Genomic DNA, 20718 nt, shown 5'->3' with positions numbered 1-20718 from the left:
ACTTGGCTGAAAAATAAAAATGGAATGTATGTTTGGCTACCAATAATAAAGTCCCAAAAGCCCCTTAAAATATACTAATTGACCTTTCTGCCACTACTGCAAACTTGGAGCGGGTTGTACAGAAACAGGTCAATCCTGGTCAGTCAAAAGAATTTAATAAAATGAACAAAAATGTTGCAAACCAAGACACAAAAAAATCTAAAATAAAGGTCTATGGGGAGATTTATCAAACATGGGGAAAAGTGAAACTGGCTCAGTTGCCCCTAGCAACCAATCAGATTCCACCTTTCATCCCTCAGCGACTCTTTGGAAAACGAAAGGTTTTCCAAAGAAATCCGATTGGTTGCTAGGGGCAACTGAGCCAATATCTCAGATCTAATATTGGTGTTTTCTTTCCCCAACACCTGTTCCTCTGCATGACATTGCTTCTTTATAAGTCTGGTACAAAATTCTGCTGTGCAGGTGATTTTGGCACAATGAGAAGTTAATGAATAATCGGAAACCATGAATAGCTTAGTAGTTGTACATGGGTTATTTTAATTAAAACTAAATGCGTAACTCCTGCCATTCTAAGACATTGCCTTGGAGATGACCCCAACTCTCGCGATAGGCAGTTAGGTGACCGGAGAGGCCCGGGGACGCTGTTCTCCGTGCCATGACTAACAAACTGAGCTTTGGGACTGAATTGGGGATAGTAAATACTTCTATTGTTTATGTCATACAGCAGAGAATTACCTATGTGAATGGTTGTTTTAGAAGTAACATTGTATGTCTATGTACTAATTTTATTATGGCTTTTTAGTGACCCGAAAGTGATTCGTAATGTTGGGGGTCATAGATATGATATTTAAGAGTGTTGTTTTAGTGGAGACTTTATGCTGAGGAAGGCTATGACATAATAGAGAGCCAAACGTGTTTATGAATAAATAGGATTATTTTATTTTTTGGGGTACATCCAGTGAGTTAGTGATCGTCGACATTCACTCACTTTACTGCACCTGTACATTTTGACCTGAACACCTGCGCCTGGCTCATCAGAGGGTATCCCTATCCCAGACGGCTTTTGCTGGGAATCCCTGTGTTTCTGGGTACAAACCCACACACCGTATACACAGCAGATACGCAACAAATACGCAGCAGATTTGTTGGTACAGATTTGATGCTGTGTTCAGTTATTTAGATCTAATCTGCTGCATATTTGCTCCGTATCGCAGCAGTAAATACGCTGCATATACAGTGTGTGGGTTTATACTTCTTGGCTTGACCGCAAACCATCCGGAGCTGGCGGCGGTGTCACTTGAGCTATTTATAGAGTTGTGCCTATCTGCATCTATTAACTGCACTAGAAGGTGCCCCTTTTCTCTTTGCTTTTTCCACTTGCTAAGTTAAGTAGGCCATGGCTAACAGTACAGAGTATCACAGTGCCTTTCGCTGTGGAACTCTCAGCAATACGGTACATGTGAAACTGGACTTAGACTGTCCAGCCTAGTTCAAACAAACTATTAGGTAGCTTCCACACCTTTTTCTTATAAGCCGCACCACTTGCACTTGTACAGTGTAGGTCCATCCTGGCATGAGGCCACCTTATCGTTGGTGGGATGGTTTACACTATTTGTAAATGGTAACCAAGAGCCTGATTGTTTTTATGGAGATTTTTTTTAGCAGTTGGGGGCTGCTTTTAGTGACTTTCATATCTGTGTTGTATCTTGCCATTGCGGTGAGCTGTTGCATTTCTCTGTGTTTTTGTGTGTTTTAAGCCACATCCCTTGTAAACCTTGTAACCGGGAGAAGGATTATTAGCCCTATTGTATAGGATTAATCCACGTTCAGAACCAAAACAAGATCTATGGTAAGCAATGTAAAAATCCACATTAACGGGTATATTTTGGATTTCTGCTATTGATTCCACTATGGATTTTCCTGGTTAAAAAAAACACACATGGTGTGAATATGCCCTAATAGTTCCTGCAATGTCCTGGAATGTATAAAGGAAAGCTCCTGGAATATGCAAAGTCTGTAATAATATTAGGCAGACATAGGCAGAGCACTTTATCTTTTTAAAGAGCTGACCTACTGGCAGCATGTTGTTGGCATTGGTCAAGGGAAGAGATATCATAACAGTCCACACGACTTTTAGATCCAAGTGCAAAGTATACTGAAAGCACCGCCTGTGCTCCTTCCTCACACCAATACTAAACATCTTTGGTTTCGTAATGATAGTGTCTGTGTAGGACGACAAACCTGTTTCAGGTGTTGTGACACAGAAGGTGCATGAAGGTGTAAGAAGGTAAGTCGCTCGTACTCAATTGTACATGTATTTTCTTCTATAAAAGTTCTGTCTCCTGCTAATACTGAAAAGTACATGACTAAAAATGTGTGGGTGGATATACAGGAGGGGATGAGGTTAATGTCTGAGGTCATAGCTATAAATACAGAATATCAGATAATACAGCAGTGACCAAAGATCAACAAAAAAAGAAAAGGAGTTAAGAGATTTGTATGGACATGAACGCCTATGCCTATTTTATGTGACAGCAAACAAAGTGTGAAGGGTCGAACTACAAAGATCAGTATGTTCATTGCTGGAAGGAATATCACATTTCCTGCTGCTTATAGTCAGTTTGACAGGTAGTCCCTGGGAAATGTCGAGTATTCACAGCGACCCTTCACCATGAAAAACCTGCTAGCACAAACAGCATTCTGTTGAAAGGTATTGTTTTTGTGTTGTTGGGAAAATCGCAAGCCATACCAGAGCACAGTGATACAAGACAATGCAGATCTCTATACCTACACGGAGACTTGCACCTCCGTTATGAAGACAGGTTATGAAACTTCTAGACAGGAAAGTACCATGTAAATAAAGTAGAAATAGCGTGAGAAATGTCGCCGATTATAAATCCCCCCCCCTTGTGTTTTTGTAAGACTAGAAAACAGTATACAGCAAGATAGGTATAAGGTGTGACCTCTGTATTCTTTAAGGTATTAAGGGCTGCAACCGTAATTTAAGAAGTTAATCAGCTGCATTTCTAAAATCAATGTCACTCCTGCTTGTGGATTTTATGATATTCCAGCTCCACTCCACTAAAGTCAATGGAGCACAACTGTAATACCACTCACAGCCTATAGATACGTGTGGTGCAATTTCTAGAAAAAGCAAGCCGTGTTTTTATATTTCTAGGCAACCCCCTTTGAAAAATGAAAATTCATGGTAAACAAGTGTCTGTGTAGCTTAACAACCTTATTGTGTTAACAAACTAACACTGCTAGGCGAAGAACACACATAGCAGCTCCTACGTGGTCACCAACAAGCGTTTGAAAGCCATTCCGCACAAGCATTTTACAGATATGTGCCCGTATTGTTAGGCACCTTTTACGCTGGTAGACTGATGCCCAATATAAGCACCGACATGAATTAAAAGTAACCCTGGTTATTTTAAGTAAAAAGCCACATGCTCTATTGCTGGATCATTTGTACATCCATTCACTTACATTGTCAGCCATACATCTGGTTACACAGGGAGATATGCCGCTAAGGCTAGGTTCACACTGCGTTTTCAGCATCCGTTTAACGCATCCGTTTTTTGCAAAAAACGCATGAAAAACGGATTGCAAAAAACGGATTCATTTGTGTGCATCCGTTTTTCCATTGACTTCCATTATAAAAAAAAACGGATCCGTTTTTTTTGGCGGACCAAAAAACGTTGCTGACCCTATTTTTCTGGACGTTAAAAAAAACGGATCCGTTAAACAGATGCTGAAAACGCAGTGTGAACCTAGCCTAACCAATGATGATTTATAGGGCTGCACAATCCCAGTGACCAGCTGACAAACACTTGTTTAATAATTGGCCTGCGCAGCTGAAAAATCAATGAGATTAAAAGGCCCCTCGAATAGGTATGTTTGCACACATTGGAGTTTCGCTGCAGTAATGTCATGAAGGACGGTAATAACTAAGATAACCCTCTCTGATAGGGCAGTGACCTCTCATGTAGCTAACTCAGGGATTGGCTAGATATAAATCAGGAGATAGTAGCATTAAATACATATCAATAGAGACATCAGTTAACCCTTAGGGCCCTATTACACCAACAGATGTCTGACAGATTATCTGACAGATTTTTTCAGGCAAAGCCAGGAACAGACTGTAAGAAGAGAACAGGTCGGAAAGGAAAGCCTGAGATTTCTCCTCTTTTCTAATCCATTCCTGGCTTTGGCTGAAAAAATCTGTCAAATAATGTCAGATATCTGTTGGTGTAATAAGGTCCTTAGGCTAGATTCACACACACTGCATCTGCTGCAGATCCCTTGCCTGTCATTCTCAATTAGAATTACAGGCTTCAGCTCCAGAGCCTAAAATACACACTACAGACATATAATTGCTAGAAAAGAGCAGTGGACACCTGCACTTTCTTGTAGGGTACAAACACACACACCGTATATGCAGCAGATACGCAGCAGATCTGCAGCAGATTTGATGGTGCAGATTTGATTCTGTGTTCAGTTATTTAGATCTAATCTGCTGCGTATTTGCTGCGTATCGCAGCAGTAAATACGTTGCGTATACGGTGTGTGTTTATACCCGTAGAAACAGCACCATCCCTGTTCCTAGGTTATGTACATTATTACATTTAATCTCTAATTACTTTTTCAGAAGCAAACCCAAACTGAGGACTAAAGAGGTGATGTTTCCGGAAGAACATGGCCATGTTTTTCTAAGCCTGGATAACCTCTTTCGGCTGTGTTCACACATAGCGGAATTGCAGTGGATTTCATGCTGCAAGTTCATAACAAAATCTGCTGCGATTCCCGGAACTGTCAGTTTGCATAGCTTTATATACTCGCAGCAGAATTTTCATCTTAACCTGCCGCGGCTTGGCGAATACTTTAGCGGTCCGCGCAGGGGCTGTTTAACCTTACTATAGGCCCAGGGCTGTTCACCAAGCCTGAGCCCCCCAAACCCCACTGTAACACTAGCGTGGTGCTCATAGTACTGAATAGATAATATCATGATGCCCTCATTTGTGCAAAATTGTGGTAAAAAAGTGAGGTTTTTTTGCAAATCATGGCAGAGCAATACAGACAATACACCACTGGAAGTACAAGTCTTTTTGGGTGGCCATGGGCCACCCATGAGCTTAGCGCCCCGGGCTACCGCCCAAAACGGACATGTTATAATCCGCTGCTGGACCGTCCACGCTCCGGCTTGCTTCTGTGGCAATCAGCTCCCTGACATCCCGCTCAGCCAATCAGTGCGCTGTCAGGGAGCCGAGAGCCACAGAAGCAAGCTGGAGCGCGGACCGCTAAATTATTCACTGGGCTGCGGCGGGTTAAGGGGGGGCAGTGTTTATATACTGACAGCAGGAAGAAAACTCCGCTGCGAGTATGTAAAGCCATTCAAACTGATCGGAATCGAAGCAGATTTTGCTGCGATTCAGCTATGTGTGAACCCACCCTTAAAGAGGTTTTCCTGGGAAATATAAAGCTGTCTGTGCTGCCTCCCCATATAGTAAAACAATAAAAGTTACCCCCTTGTCTTCTCCACAGCTCCCACTGTGAGATTTTCTAATCCTGGCTGAGATCCTTCTATGTCAGCTTCTGATGAGCACATGCTCCCCCTCTGTAGCTGGCTCTGTGATTGGCTGAATGGGGAAAGGGATGTCATTGAAGCTGCCAGGGGGCGGGAGCTAAGCCAGGAGAGGGAGGTGTGACAGTAGGACCTGCGGAGAAGTGAAGGGTGTAAGTATGGTCTCTTTTCTTATCTTAATGTAAGAGGAGGCAGTAAAAAAAGCTTATCGTTTGCCTTAAAAAAAAAAAACAAAAAAAACTTTAAGTAAATATAAAAGCCGTCAGTGTGCTGATTTGAAAGTTTTGAGGTATTAAACATTCACATCTTTTCAGATATTTTTATAGTCAATAAATAAAGTGATGATTTATTGATTTATTACACTTTCTGTTGGGATGTGAACAATTTAGGAAATTTAGTGTTTACAAATGTCTTCTTTTTTTTGGCTTTATTTAAAAAAATATTTAACCTCCACTGGAGGTTAGTGATGTCTGTGTATTCCAATGACACTAACTTATAAATTGGATGCCTATGGTCAATGTCATGAATCAAAGGAATGCAGGTTGTTGACCTTGTTTTACACACCTTTCAGTTTCCTTTCTGCTAATTGCTGGGTGTGATCATAGTTGGTTTGCAATTACTGTTTGTAAACATAGTTGCTTGGCAAAAGGTTTAACCCCTTCATGACAGAGCCCCAAATGGCCTTAATGACCAGGCCAATTTTTATTTTTGTTTTTTCCTCCTCTTCTTCTTCTAAGAGCCACAGCGCGTTTATTTATCCATCTACAGGGCCATGCAGGGGCTTGTTTTTTTCAGGTAGAAGTGTACTTTGTAATGGCCATAAAATATATGACGGAACCCCCAAAATATAATTTATGGGGTGAAATTGGAAACAAATCCAGTTTTTTTCACTTTTGGGGGGTTTATGTGTCTACGTAATGCACTTTGCAGTAAAACTGACATGATCTTTATTCTACATGTCAGTATAAATACACCGATATGCATGATTTCGTAGCTTTTCTAATGTTTTAATTTTTAGTTTTTTTACAGTAAAATATGGAATATTTTTAAACACATGCTGGACTATTGGCTGCAATCATTAGATTGCATACACTGGTCAATGCTATGCCTGTGGCAGGCTCTATGTAAGGATCACTGATCAGACTACACTGAGGTAAGCAGCGTACCTCTGGCAGTCCGGGAAAGCCATCGATCAGTGAGTAACAGGAGTTGCCTTATGCACACGTTCCGTAATTTACGGATCCGTATTTACGGATCCGAGTTAGTGCACATTGATGTCTATTGGGCTATTCACACATCAGTAGCAGAAATGGATGAAAAGAAAAAGGACATGTCCTAGTATGGACCCGGTGCGGACCCTGATTTTTTACGGATCCTCTCATTGAAATCAATTGTTTACGGATTGTTTACGGATTGTAACATGTTGGCATCCGTATTTCCGTAAAAAAAAAATACGGATGAAGTGCATTGAAAAGCATAGGAGTTGTAAAAATGGATTTACGGAAATACGGATGCGATGCGGATGTCCAATCTGTAAATTTTAGCGGTTTGTTTCAGGACCAGAAAAAACTACTGAACGTGTGCATAAGGCCTTACACTTAAAGGCCACAATCGCAACATTTAAGAGGTTAATGACGGGCTGCAGCTTGATTGCTGCGGCCTATCATTAATAGTGAGGACCTCGCTGCTGATGAGCTCACTTCATAGCACTGTACAAGCTATTGACATAGAGGTATGGCATGGGTCGACTGGTAACAAGGGCTAGGGATGAGCGAACCGGCTGAGGTTCGGGTTCGTATGAACCTGAACTATCAGCTTCTGATTCCCCCTGTCTGTCTGCCCCATGGAGAGGGTGGATACAATCTTGAGGACCGCCTGGAAAACTGGGATACAGCCATAGCCATAGGCTGTATCCACCCTCTTTCACAGAGCGGGCAGACAGCGGGAATCAGAAACCGATAGTTCAGGTTCATACGAACCCGAAGCTCAACCGGTTCGCTCATCCCTAACAAGCGCTCGTGCCGTATCCGTACTGCAAGGGCTGTCTAGGGATAAAAAATTACCCGCAAAATTTTATGTTTTTGAAGTTTGATTGAAGTTAAACTTGTAGCGTTCATCAAGATAAACACATTAATTATAGCAAGCTTACCTCCGCTTCCTGATAAACACGCTCCTTTTGCCTCAGCTTGTTGTCTTGATTCCAGACTCGTGAAACATAACAAAGTAATTACAGCCCGCACATTTACTCTATAACTTGTTCACACTATGCAGTTTGCACACAGCCATGGCTAACAGTAAATCGACAACAGAAAATTGCTGCAGCAAAGCACAGGTGCTATATATCATTAGTTTAAGGGTATAAACACACACACACCGTATACGCAGCATATTTACTGCTGCGATACGCAGCAGATTAGATCTAAATAACTGAACACAGCATCAAATTTGCAACATCAAATCTGCTGCAGATCTGCTGCGTATACGGTGTGTGTGTTTGTACCCTAAGGGTATAAACACACACACTGTATACGCAGCGTATTTACTGCTGCGATACGCAGCAAATACGCAACATATACGCAGCAGATTAGATCTAAATAACTGAACACAGCATCAAATCTTCACCATCAAATCTGCTGCGTATACGGTGTGTGTGTTTGTACCCTAAGGGTGCGTTCACACCTACAGGATCTGCAGCAGATCTGCAGCAGATTTGATGGTGCAGATTTGATGCTGTGTTCAGTTATTTAAATGAAATCTGCTGCAGATCCGCAGCAGAAAATCAGCTGCAGATCCTGTAGGTGTGAACGCACCATAAGGGGTAGCTTCACACGTACCGTATCGCTGCGTTTTTGGCGCGATTTTTACATGTGAGTTCTGCGGGCAGCCGGACTATCGCGCGACGACTGTTTACACGGAATGATCGGCAAATTTTTTGCGAACGACTATTTATGAACATGTTAAAAGATCAAAATGAACAATTTATCGACCGTTCGCCGTGTTTACACGTACGATTATCATTCGAATTCAATTGTTATTGCGAATATTCGCCCGATAATCGTTCCGTGTAAACGTAGCATTAGGGTCCATTTACACAGAAAGATTATCTGACAGATTATCTGACAAAGATTTGAAGCCAAAGCCAGAAACAGACTATAAACATTGATCAGGTCATAAAGGAAAGCCTGAGATTTTTCCTCTTTTCAAATCCATTCCTGACTTTGGTTTCAAATCTTTGGCAGATAATCTGTCAGATAATCTTTCTGTGTAAATGGACCTTTATGCTGCGTTTACACGGAGTGATAATTCGCCCAATAGATCGTTTAACGATTTTAAAGCAACGATTTCATTTTTATAACGATCAGCGTTTAGACAAATAAATCGTTAGAAAATTCGTAAGAAAAAAGGTTATTGCGATCGTTTTTAAGATCGCTTAAGCCCATCTTTCACATAGGATGAATCTTTGGAAAACTGTTTACACGAAGCGATCTGCGAATTTTTAGCGAACGATCAACGTAGATTTGAGAACATGTTGAAAGATCAAAATGAACGATTTCTCGCTCGTCGCTTGATCGTTTGCTGTGTTTACACGGAACGATTATCGCTCAAATGCGATTGTTATTGCGAAAATTCGAACGATAATCGTTCCATGTAAACGCAGCATAAGGCCAGCTCTAGCTGGGATTCAGATCAATCTTAAGAAAAGTTTGATGCTATCAATGGAGAATTGGGGGAAATGAGATTTTTGTGTAATTAGATATGGGGGTGAAAGCAAGAGCTTCTGCATATAAAATATTACACTGCTCTGGAGCCTCCTAATCTTTGCCCTTCTGGGTACCTGCACACAGATGCCTAGAACAAATATGGCTCGTTGCTGATTGATAGCAGTTCTATATGTGAGTTCGAATTGTATTTGGGAATATTTCCATTCCTTTAGCTCCAGAAGTAGGAAATAATCTGTGGCACAAAAAGGTTTAAGGTTATCTTATACATTCTATAGCTGACAGCAGTGGGGCATGTGCAGGTATTGTGCAGGTTTTGCCATGGCATCTGTTTCCCCATTCTATGTTCTTTCTATGTTGCTTGGACCAGTTCACAATCCTCTTCCTGGTCAATAATTGCAATTCCTATCAACGATGAGTCAAACCAAGAACTAACTGAACTATGGACAGGTTTTTCTTCATTCTTCATTTCTATCTGTCATGAAATGTGGACTGTTCCAAAGCAATATGTGATAGATAAGTGCCAGGGGAGTGTTTATTGGTTTGTAAATATATAAGGCTACATTCACTAGTGGATGATTTGTTGCTGAAAAAGTACAGTACTATAAAAATGAATGGGGTTCACACATTCAAAAAGACCTGAGCAAACTGTAACTGAACTGATAAAAGAACGTAGTTGCGTTTTTTTTGCCCATATTTCATAGCAGCCCATAATATAATTGACTCTATGGCCAACAATTGGGTTACAAAGGAATACAAAATGGCTGCTTTTGTTGTCCTGTTCGCATCTTTTTTCAATAAAAGTGGCTTAGAATGGTGACAACTCTGCCAGACAGGACTCACTAGGGGTGGCGCTGTCCTGTTCGCTCCTCTGCTCTATGCTCGTGCTGCTTGTGTCTTCCACTTTGTGCTGCAGTAACCCCTGTGGCCACTAGGGTGCACACGTGGCTAACTTCTCTGGATTCATAGAGGCAGCTTGTCTCCACCTGCTACTGCCATCTGCCAATCCAGAGCCATCTGCACCTATTTTTATACCAGCTCCAGCAGCCCCTCCTTTGTCTGAGTGGTTTTTTTTTAAATCTACTTTTCATGCGAAGGCATTTGTCTGCTGTTTCTGCTTTATCCCTGTGTATCCTGACCTGCACCTGTTTGTTGGAATATGCTTTCTGTCTGACCCTTATCTGTACTGCCTGCCTCTCCTAAAGGTAACTTGGATTGTCTGACCTTCCTCTGAAACCGGTTTCCTGACCCTTTGCCTGTCTAACTATAATACTGTATCATCCTTGGTACTGCACTCTCATATTGACAATTCAGCTAGCTGACCAGTATACTTGGCCTGTTTCCAGGCCTTGCACCGAATCTAATACCTGGGAACCAGCTTCTGCTCCGAGGGCACTTAGGGTCCTATTACATGGAGCGATTTTTAACGACTAACGATAAACGATTGCAAACGAGATTGTTTATCGTTAACCTGAAATCGTTCACCATATTACATAGAACGATGGTCATAAAATATGATCGTTATTGCAATCGTTACTATGATCATTTACTCCTTCTGATCTCAGCAAAACTATGGACAATGTGCTATTACACTGAACGATTAGTGAAAAAATGCGGAACTTGAGCGAACAAATGTGGAATTACAGTGACCGATTAGCGATAATTTGAGGTCCAGATCTAAATCAACGATCAATGACATACGAACGATTTTTTGATTGTTGCCTGCGATAACACAGAACGAATATAATTTAAATCCGAGCGATATAACGATTTTCCACACAATAATCGGCCCATGTAATAGGGCAGGCCCTTAGACTCCACTTCCTGGTGTGGCGCAAAGGCAAACTGGTTGAGTAACATGCATGAAAAACACATATGTTGCCTACATGTACACCAACGCTTGATATCTCTGGATGTATTGGCTTTGATTGGCTGGCCCTAGTCAAGCACACATTTTCTGCATTTCTGGCACACAGACTGTGGTTAGTGTTGTGTCTAGCTTTGCACATCTTGACTAGGTAAGTGTATCCTTACACTTTCTACTCATTTCTACCCGTACTGGCTATATTACACCAGGAGGCGTACCCCGTCCCTTTTTTTCTTTTTCAAAAGTGTTGCTGGGCACACTCCTGAAGATACTCCAAATGCAAACATCTATTGTTTTGTTTTTTACTTGAAAAAACCTATGTCTTCATATATCATATCATAGAGCTATGCAATTAGTTTACAGCATAGTGTTTGCTTGTATCTCTGATAATATAACAGAGTAATCTAGTAATTAGAATTTAATCAGACTGAATAGCTGTAGACACACACTGTAAAATAAAGGTAAATTATGGCAGTGATTTTGAGGTAAAAATACAGCCACATTTTCAGTATAACAAAGCACTCAATTGAAGTCAACAGGAAAATGGCCGGCAGTACGCACACACTGTATAGCAGGGGTCCTCAAACTTTTCACACACAGGGCCAGTTCACTGTCCCTAAGACCGTCGGAGGGCCGGACTATAAAAAAAAAAAAAAAAAAAAACTATAATCAAATCCCAATGCAAAATGCCACAACCCCCCCCCCCCCCAAAGTAAAAGCATCCCTCTTTCTTTTCACCCTTCACCCAGCCCCTTCACTACCCCCTCAACCAGCCTCCCCTAACTCCCCTTCACACCCTCAACCAGCCCCCTCACCCCATATACTAATAATGTGTCCCTGCGTTGTCCCCCATATAGTAATAATGCTCTCTATATAGTAATATTGTCCCCCTGCAATATCCCTCATATAGTAATAATGTCCCCCTGTAATGTCACCCATATAGTAATATTGTCCCCCTGCAATGCCCCCCATATAGTTATATGGTCCCCTGCAGTGTCCCCCATATAGTTATATTGTCCCCCTGCAATGTCCCCCATATAGTTATATTGTCCCCCTGCAATGTCCCCCATATAGTTATAATGCCCCCTGTATTGCTGCAAAAAAAAAAAAATTATACTCACCTAATAGTGCCTTTTCTCTCCTCTTCAGCCGGTCAGTCACCGGAGGGATCCCCCAGCAGGTGCAGCGACGTCATCACTGCCCCTGCCGGAGGATCCCTCAGAGATCATTTCCAGGTTACATCCGGGGTGGGGGGTTGGTGGTCCGTGCGGCGCGGAGGAGGCAGGCGGCAGGGCCGACATCTCACACTGCTCTGGGATCTGTGGTCCGTTCCGCATGGCCTCCCACCGGGAGGGGCAGTGATGACGTTGCTGCACCCGCTGGGAGATCCCTCCGGCGGGGATGTCGGCGGCAGTGTGGATGCGAGGCAGGGGCTGGCGTGATGCAGAAGGGGGAACTCTTTTATTGGTGGTCAGTGAGAGCAGTCTTCTCACTGACCACCAATGAAAGAGTTGTCCTTTCCGGAAGTGCGGCGGGGGCCGGATAAATGGCCCGCGGGCCGTAGTTTGGGGATCCCTGCTGTATAGAATAAATACAATTTATTACAACCATCCAAATAATGAACACTCATCATTTACATCCTGCTGTAGCAAAATATGGCCTTTTTTCGTGTTCACACACTGTTTTATTTTCACTCAAAATTACAGCTGTTATTTGATGATATTTTCCTGTGTGTGACCAGAGCCGTAGGAGAATTAAACTTGTTTGTTTAAGTGTCACATTCTTCAAGTCTCAAACATTTTCTTTACATGATAAACATGTACACTTGTCTTGTGACTTTTAATCTCATCACAATGAATTAGTGTTTGTTTTTTAGGATGTCACAAAGACATGAAGCAGTGGAAAGGTGAAAAATGTCTGCCATGTTTTTCTTGATTCTGACTTTTTCTGGCCTTACATTCATTCATGGTAAGTGCTTATGTTATATACTGCACATTTAACTTTACCCCTTCCCATTAAAGCTATTAGGACATGGACTGCAAGATTAAGCAAAAGTAAGTAATGACAGGATGTTACATTAAGGCCCTATTGAATGGAGCGATTATTGACCGATAATCGTCCCGTGGAATAGAAGGCAATGATCAGCTGACATCGTTCATGATGGCTGATCGTTGCAGTCGTTTGTTTTTCAACATGTTGAAAAACAAGCGACTGATATAGCAGCTATCTGCAGCTGCCGCTTCGTGGAATAGGAGCAGCAGCAGCAGACCACCGCTATCCTCTATGGGCGATCTAGCGATCCCCCGGGCAGCCCTCCTGCAGCTCTCCACGGGCCCTCCCGCACTCACCCGCTCGCTGACGACATGTGGAATAGCTGTTAATAGCGCTCGTTTGCTCCTAGTCATCCCGTGGAATAGGGGCTTTAGACTGAATGTAAGGTGTGACAGAGGCTCTAGATAGACAGGCCACGCCTGTGGTTCTGCTACACGCAGTCCTCCACTCCAATGGCGTGCTACTTGAAAGGTGTTTAGGTGCTACTTGAAAGGAGTGTGGAGGAGGGGGAGACAGGAGCAATGGCCACTAGGTCAGTATTTTTGTATTGTGGATGTGGTATATGACTGAGCTACACAATTCATGGGCATTTAGGCTTTGTGGCTTATCCAAGCACGGGCTTTGCATATACTCTCATGGGCATTGTGCAATAAGCACAGGTATTGTATGTTACATTGGCTGATTAAGATAGATATTTATGCTTGATCATACATACTCAGATTTTACCTCAGATGGACATTGTGCAATAGACTGTGGGACTGTGCAATTTATGTATTTACACTGATTTATTACTCTGCCCTTGTTTCTACTCATGTGTTGCTGCTATTTATGTTATTAAATTATTACATTTATTTTTGTTGTATTGTTACTCCCACATTATTGTCTCATTGTACCTTGTCTGAGCTTGTTATGTCCCTTACCTCCTTCTTGGTGTTTTTAACGTGTCTGCAGTGTTTGTTTTTATGGGGTTGGTTTTTGTCTTAAGGGTTCAAACCCACTTTCCGGATCTGCAGCGAGTCTCCATGCTGCGTTTTTGCAGCGAGACTCGCTGCAGATCCCAGCCCTATACTTTCATTAGCAGAGAAACTCGCAGCAGGGATGTACATCCCTGCTGCGATTTTGTCTGCAGCCCTCCCCATTAACCCCCTAGCCGCCGGACATTATACATTACCGGGTCCCCGTTCCTGCTTGCTTCGGGGCTCCCAGTGTCTTCACGGCCCGCCCGGCCAATCAGTGCGCTGCGGCAGGGCAGCGCACTGATTGGCCGGGCAGAACGTGCCGGGAGCCGCCAAAGCAAGCATGAGCGGGGACCTGGTAATGTATATCCTGCCCGCCCCCCCTGCAGCCCCGATCGCCCCCAGCCGCATGATCGCCCCCCACACCCCCCGGCCGCATGATCGCCCCCCGCACCCCCCGGCCGCACGATGCGGCCGGGGGCTGTGGGGGGCGATCGTGCGGCCAGGGGCTGCGGGGGGCGATCGTGCGGCCGGGGGCGATCGTGCGGCCGGGGGACGATCGTGCGGCCAGGGGGTGCGGGGGGCGATCATGCGGCCGGGGGGTGCGGGGGGCGATCATGCGACCGGAGGGTGCAGGGGGCGATCATGCGACCGGGGGGTGCGGGGGGGCGATCATGCGGCCGGGGGGTGCGGGGGGGCGATCATGCGGCCGGGGGCGATCGGGGCTGCAGGGGGGTGGGCAGGATATAGATTACCAGGTCCCCGCTCCTGCTTGCTTCGGCGGCTCCCGGCACGTTCTGCCCGGCCAATCAGTGCGCTGCCCTCCTGCAGCGCACTGATTGGCCGGGCGGACCGTGAAGACACCGGGAGCCCCGAAGCAAGCAGGAACGGGGACCCGGTAATGTATAATGTCCGGCAGCTAGGGGGTTAATGGGGAGGGCTGCAGACAAAATCGCAGCAGGGATATACATTCCCTGCTGCGAGTTTCCCTGCTAATGAAAGTATAGGGCTGGGATCTGCAGCGAGTCTCGCTGCAAAAATGCATCAAGGAGACTCGCTGCAGATCCGGCAAGTGGGTTTGTACCCTAATAAAATATATGAATTATTCAGTAATATTGTGTTGTGGATATTTTTGAGATTTAGTACGTAGGTTATTTACTTGAAAGGTGTGGCAGATGACCTATGAACTATCATCATAGAGTGGATAACAGCCTAACGGTCCTTTTTGAAGTCTACCAGTAGATTGTGTATATTCTCATGTAGATGATTTGTTGTAGAAATTGTAATAATGTAATTCAAAATGTGCTGCAGAAAAAATTTATATATAAAATGAATTTTCAATAGAGTAGGTAGAGATGATCGACATTGGAAAATCGTAGGTTAGATTGAACTCGAACATTCTCGACCTGCCACATTTGATTGCTGATGCCTTCCTGGTCCGTGGGGAAGAAGAAGAGTGCCCAGGGACCGTTTGGAATTCTGGGATTCAGCTTATTACCTAGGCTGAATTACGGAATTCCAGGCGGTCCCCGGGCTGTCTCCTCCTTCCCCACGGACCGGGAAGGCATCAGCAATCAAATGCGGCAGGTTCGAGAATGTTCGATTGGACCTACAATTTCCTGGTGTCCGATCATCTCTACTAGTAGGTATTTGCCCCGGTAGGCATGTAGGTACCCCTTTGTAGGTAGATAAATGCCCCCATTAGATAACTGTTCCCCAGAACAGGTAGGTTTCTCCAAGGAGGTAAAGAGGTGCTCCCCTATTTCCTGGAGGCAGATACTTGCCCCTAAGTGTAGATAGGTGTTCCCTAGTCAGGGCCGGCGTTAGGGGGGGCAAACAGGGCAATTGCCCAGGGCCCCCATCCCCAGGGGTCCCCTGCAGATTCAGGGGCAGTCTGTCATCATAAACCAGGCTCCAGCTTGCTGCTGGATGAGATTTACGCTGCCCTGTGCAACCTTTCCTGTACTTCCTTAAGAAATCCCCCCTCCCGCTCACCTTAGCTCCGCCCTGTACTTGTCACATGTCGGGTTGGCAGGGAGGAAAGAGATGTGTGCGGCTCCCTGACCACTTCCTGTCCCCTGTATGAGGCTGATCTGTCACCCCCCCTGCACCCTGCTCCTTCATGAAGGGTGAGATTAGTTATTTATAAGGTGTGTGTGTGTGTATCTGTGTATGTAATATGAACATTGTATTATGCATTCTGAACATCATATTGATATCTGATCAGTCTTAGGCCGCATTCCCACATTTTCTGTACGTCACCACATGCAGCCGAAACCAGACCCTCATGTGGTAACAAATAGGCATATGGCCAATAATCCTGGTAACAGCACATGGGGACTTCTGGGGAAGAAATGGGAGCGTGGTTTCGGCCACATGCATTTCTCTATGTATAGAAACATTGTCTGAATTGGGTTTTCATGGTTTTTAACTACTTATAACATAAATGAATTGAATCAATGATTAACCCCTTCCCTCCAAAGGATGTACCAGCACGTCCTGCAGCACGGGACAGCGGCTGTTAGCGGGTGCCGCCGATCGGCCGCACCCGCTAATTAGGACAGTTAGATGCAGCTGTCTAACATGACAGCTGCCTCTAACTGTCTTGAATGTTAGCTACCTCTAACTGTCTTGGATATTTAGTGGCCGGATCGCATCGCAGGGGGAGAGATCCGGTGTACTGAGCCGGCCGGAGCTCAGCGTCAGAATGACACTGATGCCGACTCGGCAATCCATTTAGATGGTCTGCTGCAGACCATTATAATAGAGCACCGATCTAATGGATCAGTGCTCTATTATATACACAGCATTGATCTCAATGGGAGATCAGTGCTGTGTATATAGGAGTCCCCCAGGGGGGCTTCTAATTACTGTTAGCAAAAAAAAAAAAAGTGTTTTTAATAATAAAAAATCCCCTCCCCTAATAAAAGTTTAAATCACCCCCCTTTTCCCATTTTATAAATAAAAATAAACAAACATACTTGACATCGCCGTGTGCGTAATCGCCTGAAATATTAGATTATCACATTCCTGATCTCACACGGTGCAAGCACAAAAAAATTCCAAAGTGCCAAAATTGCGCATTTTTGGTCGCATCAAATTCAGAAAAATTGTTATAAAAAGCGATCCAAAAGTCGCTTATATGCAAGTAAGGTACCGATAGAAAGTACAAATCATAGCGCAAAAAATAACACTTTACACAGCCTCATAGTCTAAAGGATAAAAGTGCTATAAGCCTGGGAATGGAGCGATTTTAAAGAACATTTAGTTCTTTTTAAAGGTTTTGAGTTTTTTTATAAGCCATCAAATAATATAAAAGTTATACATCTTAGATATCGTTGTAATCGTAACAACTTTAAGAATACGCATAACAAGTTTTACCATATGGCGCATGACGTAAACACAAAACCACTCCAAATAAAAAATATTGCGCTTGATTTTCAATTTCACTGTGCATAAATTTTTTTCTGGTTTCGCAATATATTTTATGCAAAAATTAAGTCTGCCATTGCAAAGTACAATTAGTTGCACAAAAAATAAGGGCTCATGTGGGTCTGTAGGTGAAAAAATGCATGTGCTATGGCCTTTTAAACCAGAGGAGGAAAAAACAAAAATATGCCCAGGAGGGAAGGGGTTAAAGCAGTCTGCATATTGTCTGAATGTATTATCACCACAGGATTGGTAGGTAGGCGTCACATTTAACACCGCCACGCCAGACCTGACCAACACCGCCATACTGTGACTGGATAACACTGCCAGACCTGACCAATACCACGATACTGTGATTGGATAACACCGCCATACCAGACCTGACCAATACCACCAAGCACCCCCTCTACCCCCCTCAAAAAGACACCAGATTTACTGGAAAGTTTGAAAGGGAGGTGGGAGACTAAACAAAAAAAAAAAATTAACATGACTAACATGAAGAACAGATGAAACAAACAATGAGAAACAGCTGAATCTGTGATATTATAAGTTACTGTACAGTATAGAAATCAGCATGTGGAGTATATTATATAGTAAGTGCATAAACCTGAAAATACAGCAACAGTTTGTAGATACAGGATGGAACTGCAGATCCCTATAATGCAGTAGTGTAGTACAACAGGCTAGAATAGATTAGCAGGGCTGCTGTCAGAGGTCTGTGTGGTCACATGACAGCAATGGGGAAGGGGTATGTGTCCAGCGTGGACCAATCAGGAAGTGAGAATCACAGAGCTGTGCAGGAGGACTAAGACAAAAACTTTATATACAGCAGTGTGTATAGCTGATTGTGAGTGCAGGCACAGTATAGTAGCAGTGTGTATAGCTGAGTATGAGTGCAGGCGCAATATAGCAGGAATGGAGAGGATGGGAAACACAAGGGCCTGACAGATATTACGGGAAGCATGAAGGAATAAGCAGGGCAGATGTTGGCTCATAAATGAAGCGCTTTCTGTCCGGTGAGAAAGGGGTTACAGCTATGAAGAGATTACCTCCACAGTCCTGCCCCCTGATTCAAGCCCCAGCGTGAAGTGGATCAGCCATTGTTTTGGAGGTGAGGGAGACTTCCCAGGCCAGAGTACAAAGCTGTAGACCCCACTATACAGAGCATGCCAGCTTGCAAAATGCTCTTAATCCAAGTTACTCTTAAACCAAGGTACCACTGTATTAGCTCATACATTTCAGTTGGCTAATGGGTGTTTTCTCTAAGTAAATCACAGGGGCCTTCTTCTCTGATTAGAGTCACTCACTTTATCTTTTCTTCTCCATCATGAGTGACGACTCACTTTCACAGAGTCAGACAAACATATTAGGCTATTCACTTATCCACCATCTCTCCTTATACTTGTTAGGCCCCTCTCTACCCCCGTATAGTAATTAAGCCTTTCTGTGCATTTGTACTACAGTTATGCCTCTCTGTACAGGTAGGCCCACAAGTAAGTAGTATCCTACATGTACCCAAATCCCCCACCACCAGCAGTAGGTAGTAACCCCCCATGTCAGACATCTCCCTTAGTATCCACTCGCTGTGTATAGCTTTCACCATATTAGGCATCTCCCCTACTATCCCTGACCTCTCCCCCCCTCCCCCTCCCATAGATAGTGTCCTAAACAGTAGGCATTAGTTATCCCTCCTTGTGTGATTAAAAAAATAGAAAATCCATACTCAGAAGCATAGCATGTTAATGTGATGCCTGTGCCCTGGTCACATGATTGTGGGGCTGGTATGATGCAGGCATCTTTGTCATGTAACTACACTTTTATTGAGCATTTGTAATGGAACTTGTACTAGTAAAAATAATTGTGCACTAAACTAAACATATATAGCCTACTCGCCCACCATCGCTACTATTAGTATTAGCCGTCAATCAGTAAAACCGCATAGTGTGAACAGTACCTCATAGTATACCGAGTAGATATGTGCAAAACATATCTAATTGGCGGCCACCATTAGAGCTGTACTCGCATACCATGTGTGATTGTGGATTTCAAGAAAAATTGCCAAAATAAGACCCCTGAAGAGAAGTGGCTTTGGAAACGCATAGAGTCTATATAACGCTATATAGAGACACTTTGCACATATGTTTTTGATTACTGTCTATATCAGGGGTCCCCAACCTTTTTACACAGGGGGCCAGTTCACTGTCCCTCAGAACGGTGGAGGGCCGGACTATATGCTGCTGCTATATCTGGTCTGTGGGGAGCTGTTGTCGCTGGAGGATGACACTGTCTCTGCCCATGAGGAGGAGGTGGAGTGAAGGCTCATACTGCTCATCTGTCTCTGGTCCAGGAGAAGAGCGTTGGGGAGGGGGTTTAGGATGGTAGAGCTGTAGTTCTACCACAGCCACACAGGAACATGCTGGGAGTTGTAGTTCTACCTTAGCCACACATGAGCATTAACACACACACACACACACACACACACTCACTCACTCACTCCACTAACACAGAGACATACACACAGATACATACATATAGATATACTCACCCACACAGCAGTAGCTTTGGAGGATGACACTGTCTCTGCCCATGAGGAGGAGGTGGAGCCGAGGATCATACTGCTCATCTGTCTGTGGTCCGGGGGGCATTAGGGTGATGACATCGATGCGCTCTCTCTGTCGAGAGGGGGGCGGAGTTGGGGGGACTCGTCAGCATTTGATGGCTGGGTGATGCTGTAGGGGGCAGATGATGGTGCCAGGCTGCAGTGACCTGTCCTGGGGTGAAGAGGCTTCTCCTTGCTGTCTCTCAGTCTAAGGCTGCTGTGCTGAGGCAGCGGCCAGATAAATGGCTTCAGGGGGCCGTATGTGGCCCGTGGGCCATAGTTTGGGGACCCCTGGTCTATATGCTGCAATGCACTGGGACATATAGTGCAATAATTATACAGCACAGTAGTCCAGAGTACAAGTGGCAATAAACTGTGTCGTTTACCGGGACATATAGTGCAATGAGATGTTTTGCACAGAAGAAACATGCATATAGACTCTGTTAAGTATGATGAACAGTTCACACGATTGATTGATTTATGGCTAATACCAATAGTAGTGATAACGGCCG

General features: G+C 44.0%; 1 protein-coding gene across 1 annotated transcript in view; it reads left to right on the top strand.

The window, feature by feature from the left end:
* The first annotated feature begins 2116 nt into the window (after nt 1–2116).
* HHLA2 (HHLA2 member of B7 family) overlaps nt 2117–20718 on the top strand; it is a 32286-nt gene continuing 13684 nt past the window's right edge. Inside the window, exons 1-2 of the mRNA XM_069971103.1 lie at nt 2117–2287; nt 13047–13138. Of these exons, the coding sequence (XP_069827204.1) occupies nt 13084–13138 (55 nt within the window). The 5' untranslated portion in view covers nt 2117–2287; nt 13047–13083. The remainder of the gene's footprint in view (nt 2288–13046; nt 13139–20718) is intronic.

The sequence above is a fragment of the Dendropsophus ebraccatus genome, chromosome 5 (genome assembly GCF_027789765.1).
Source record: "Dendropsophus ebraccatus isolate aDenEbr1 chromosome 5, aDenEbr1.pat, whole genome shotgun sequence".
Classification (NCBI taxonomy): Eukaryota; Metazoa; Chordata; class Amphibia; order Anura; family Hylidae; genus Dendropsophus; species Dendropsophus ebraccatus.
The sequence above is the reverse complement of the archived record's forward strand: the minus strand, read 5'-3'. Positions and strand labels throughout refer to the sequence as shown.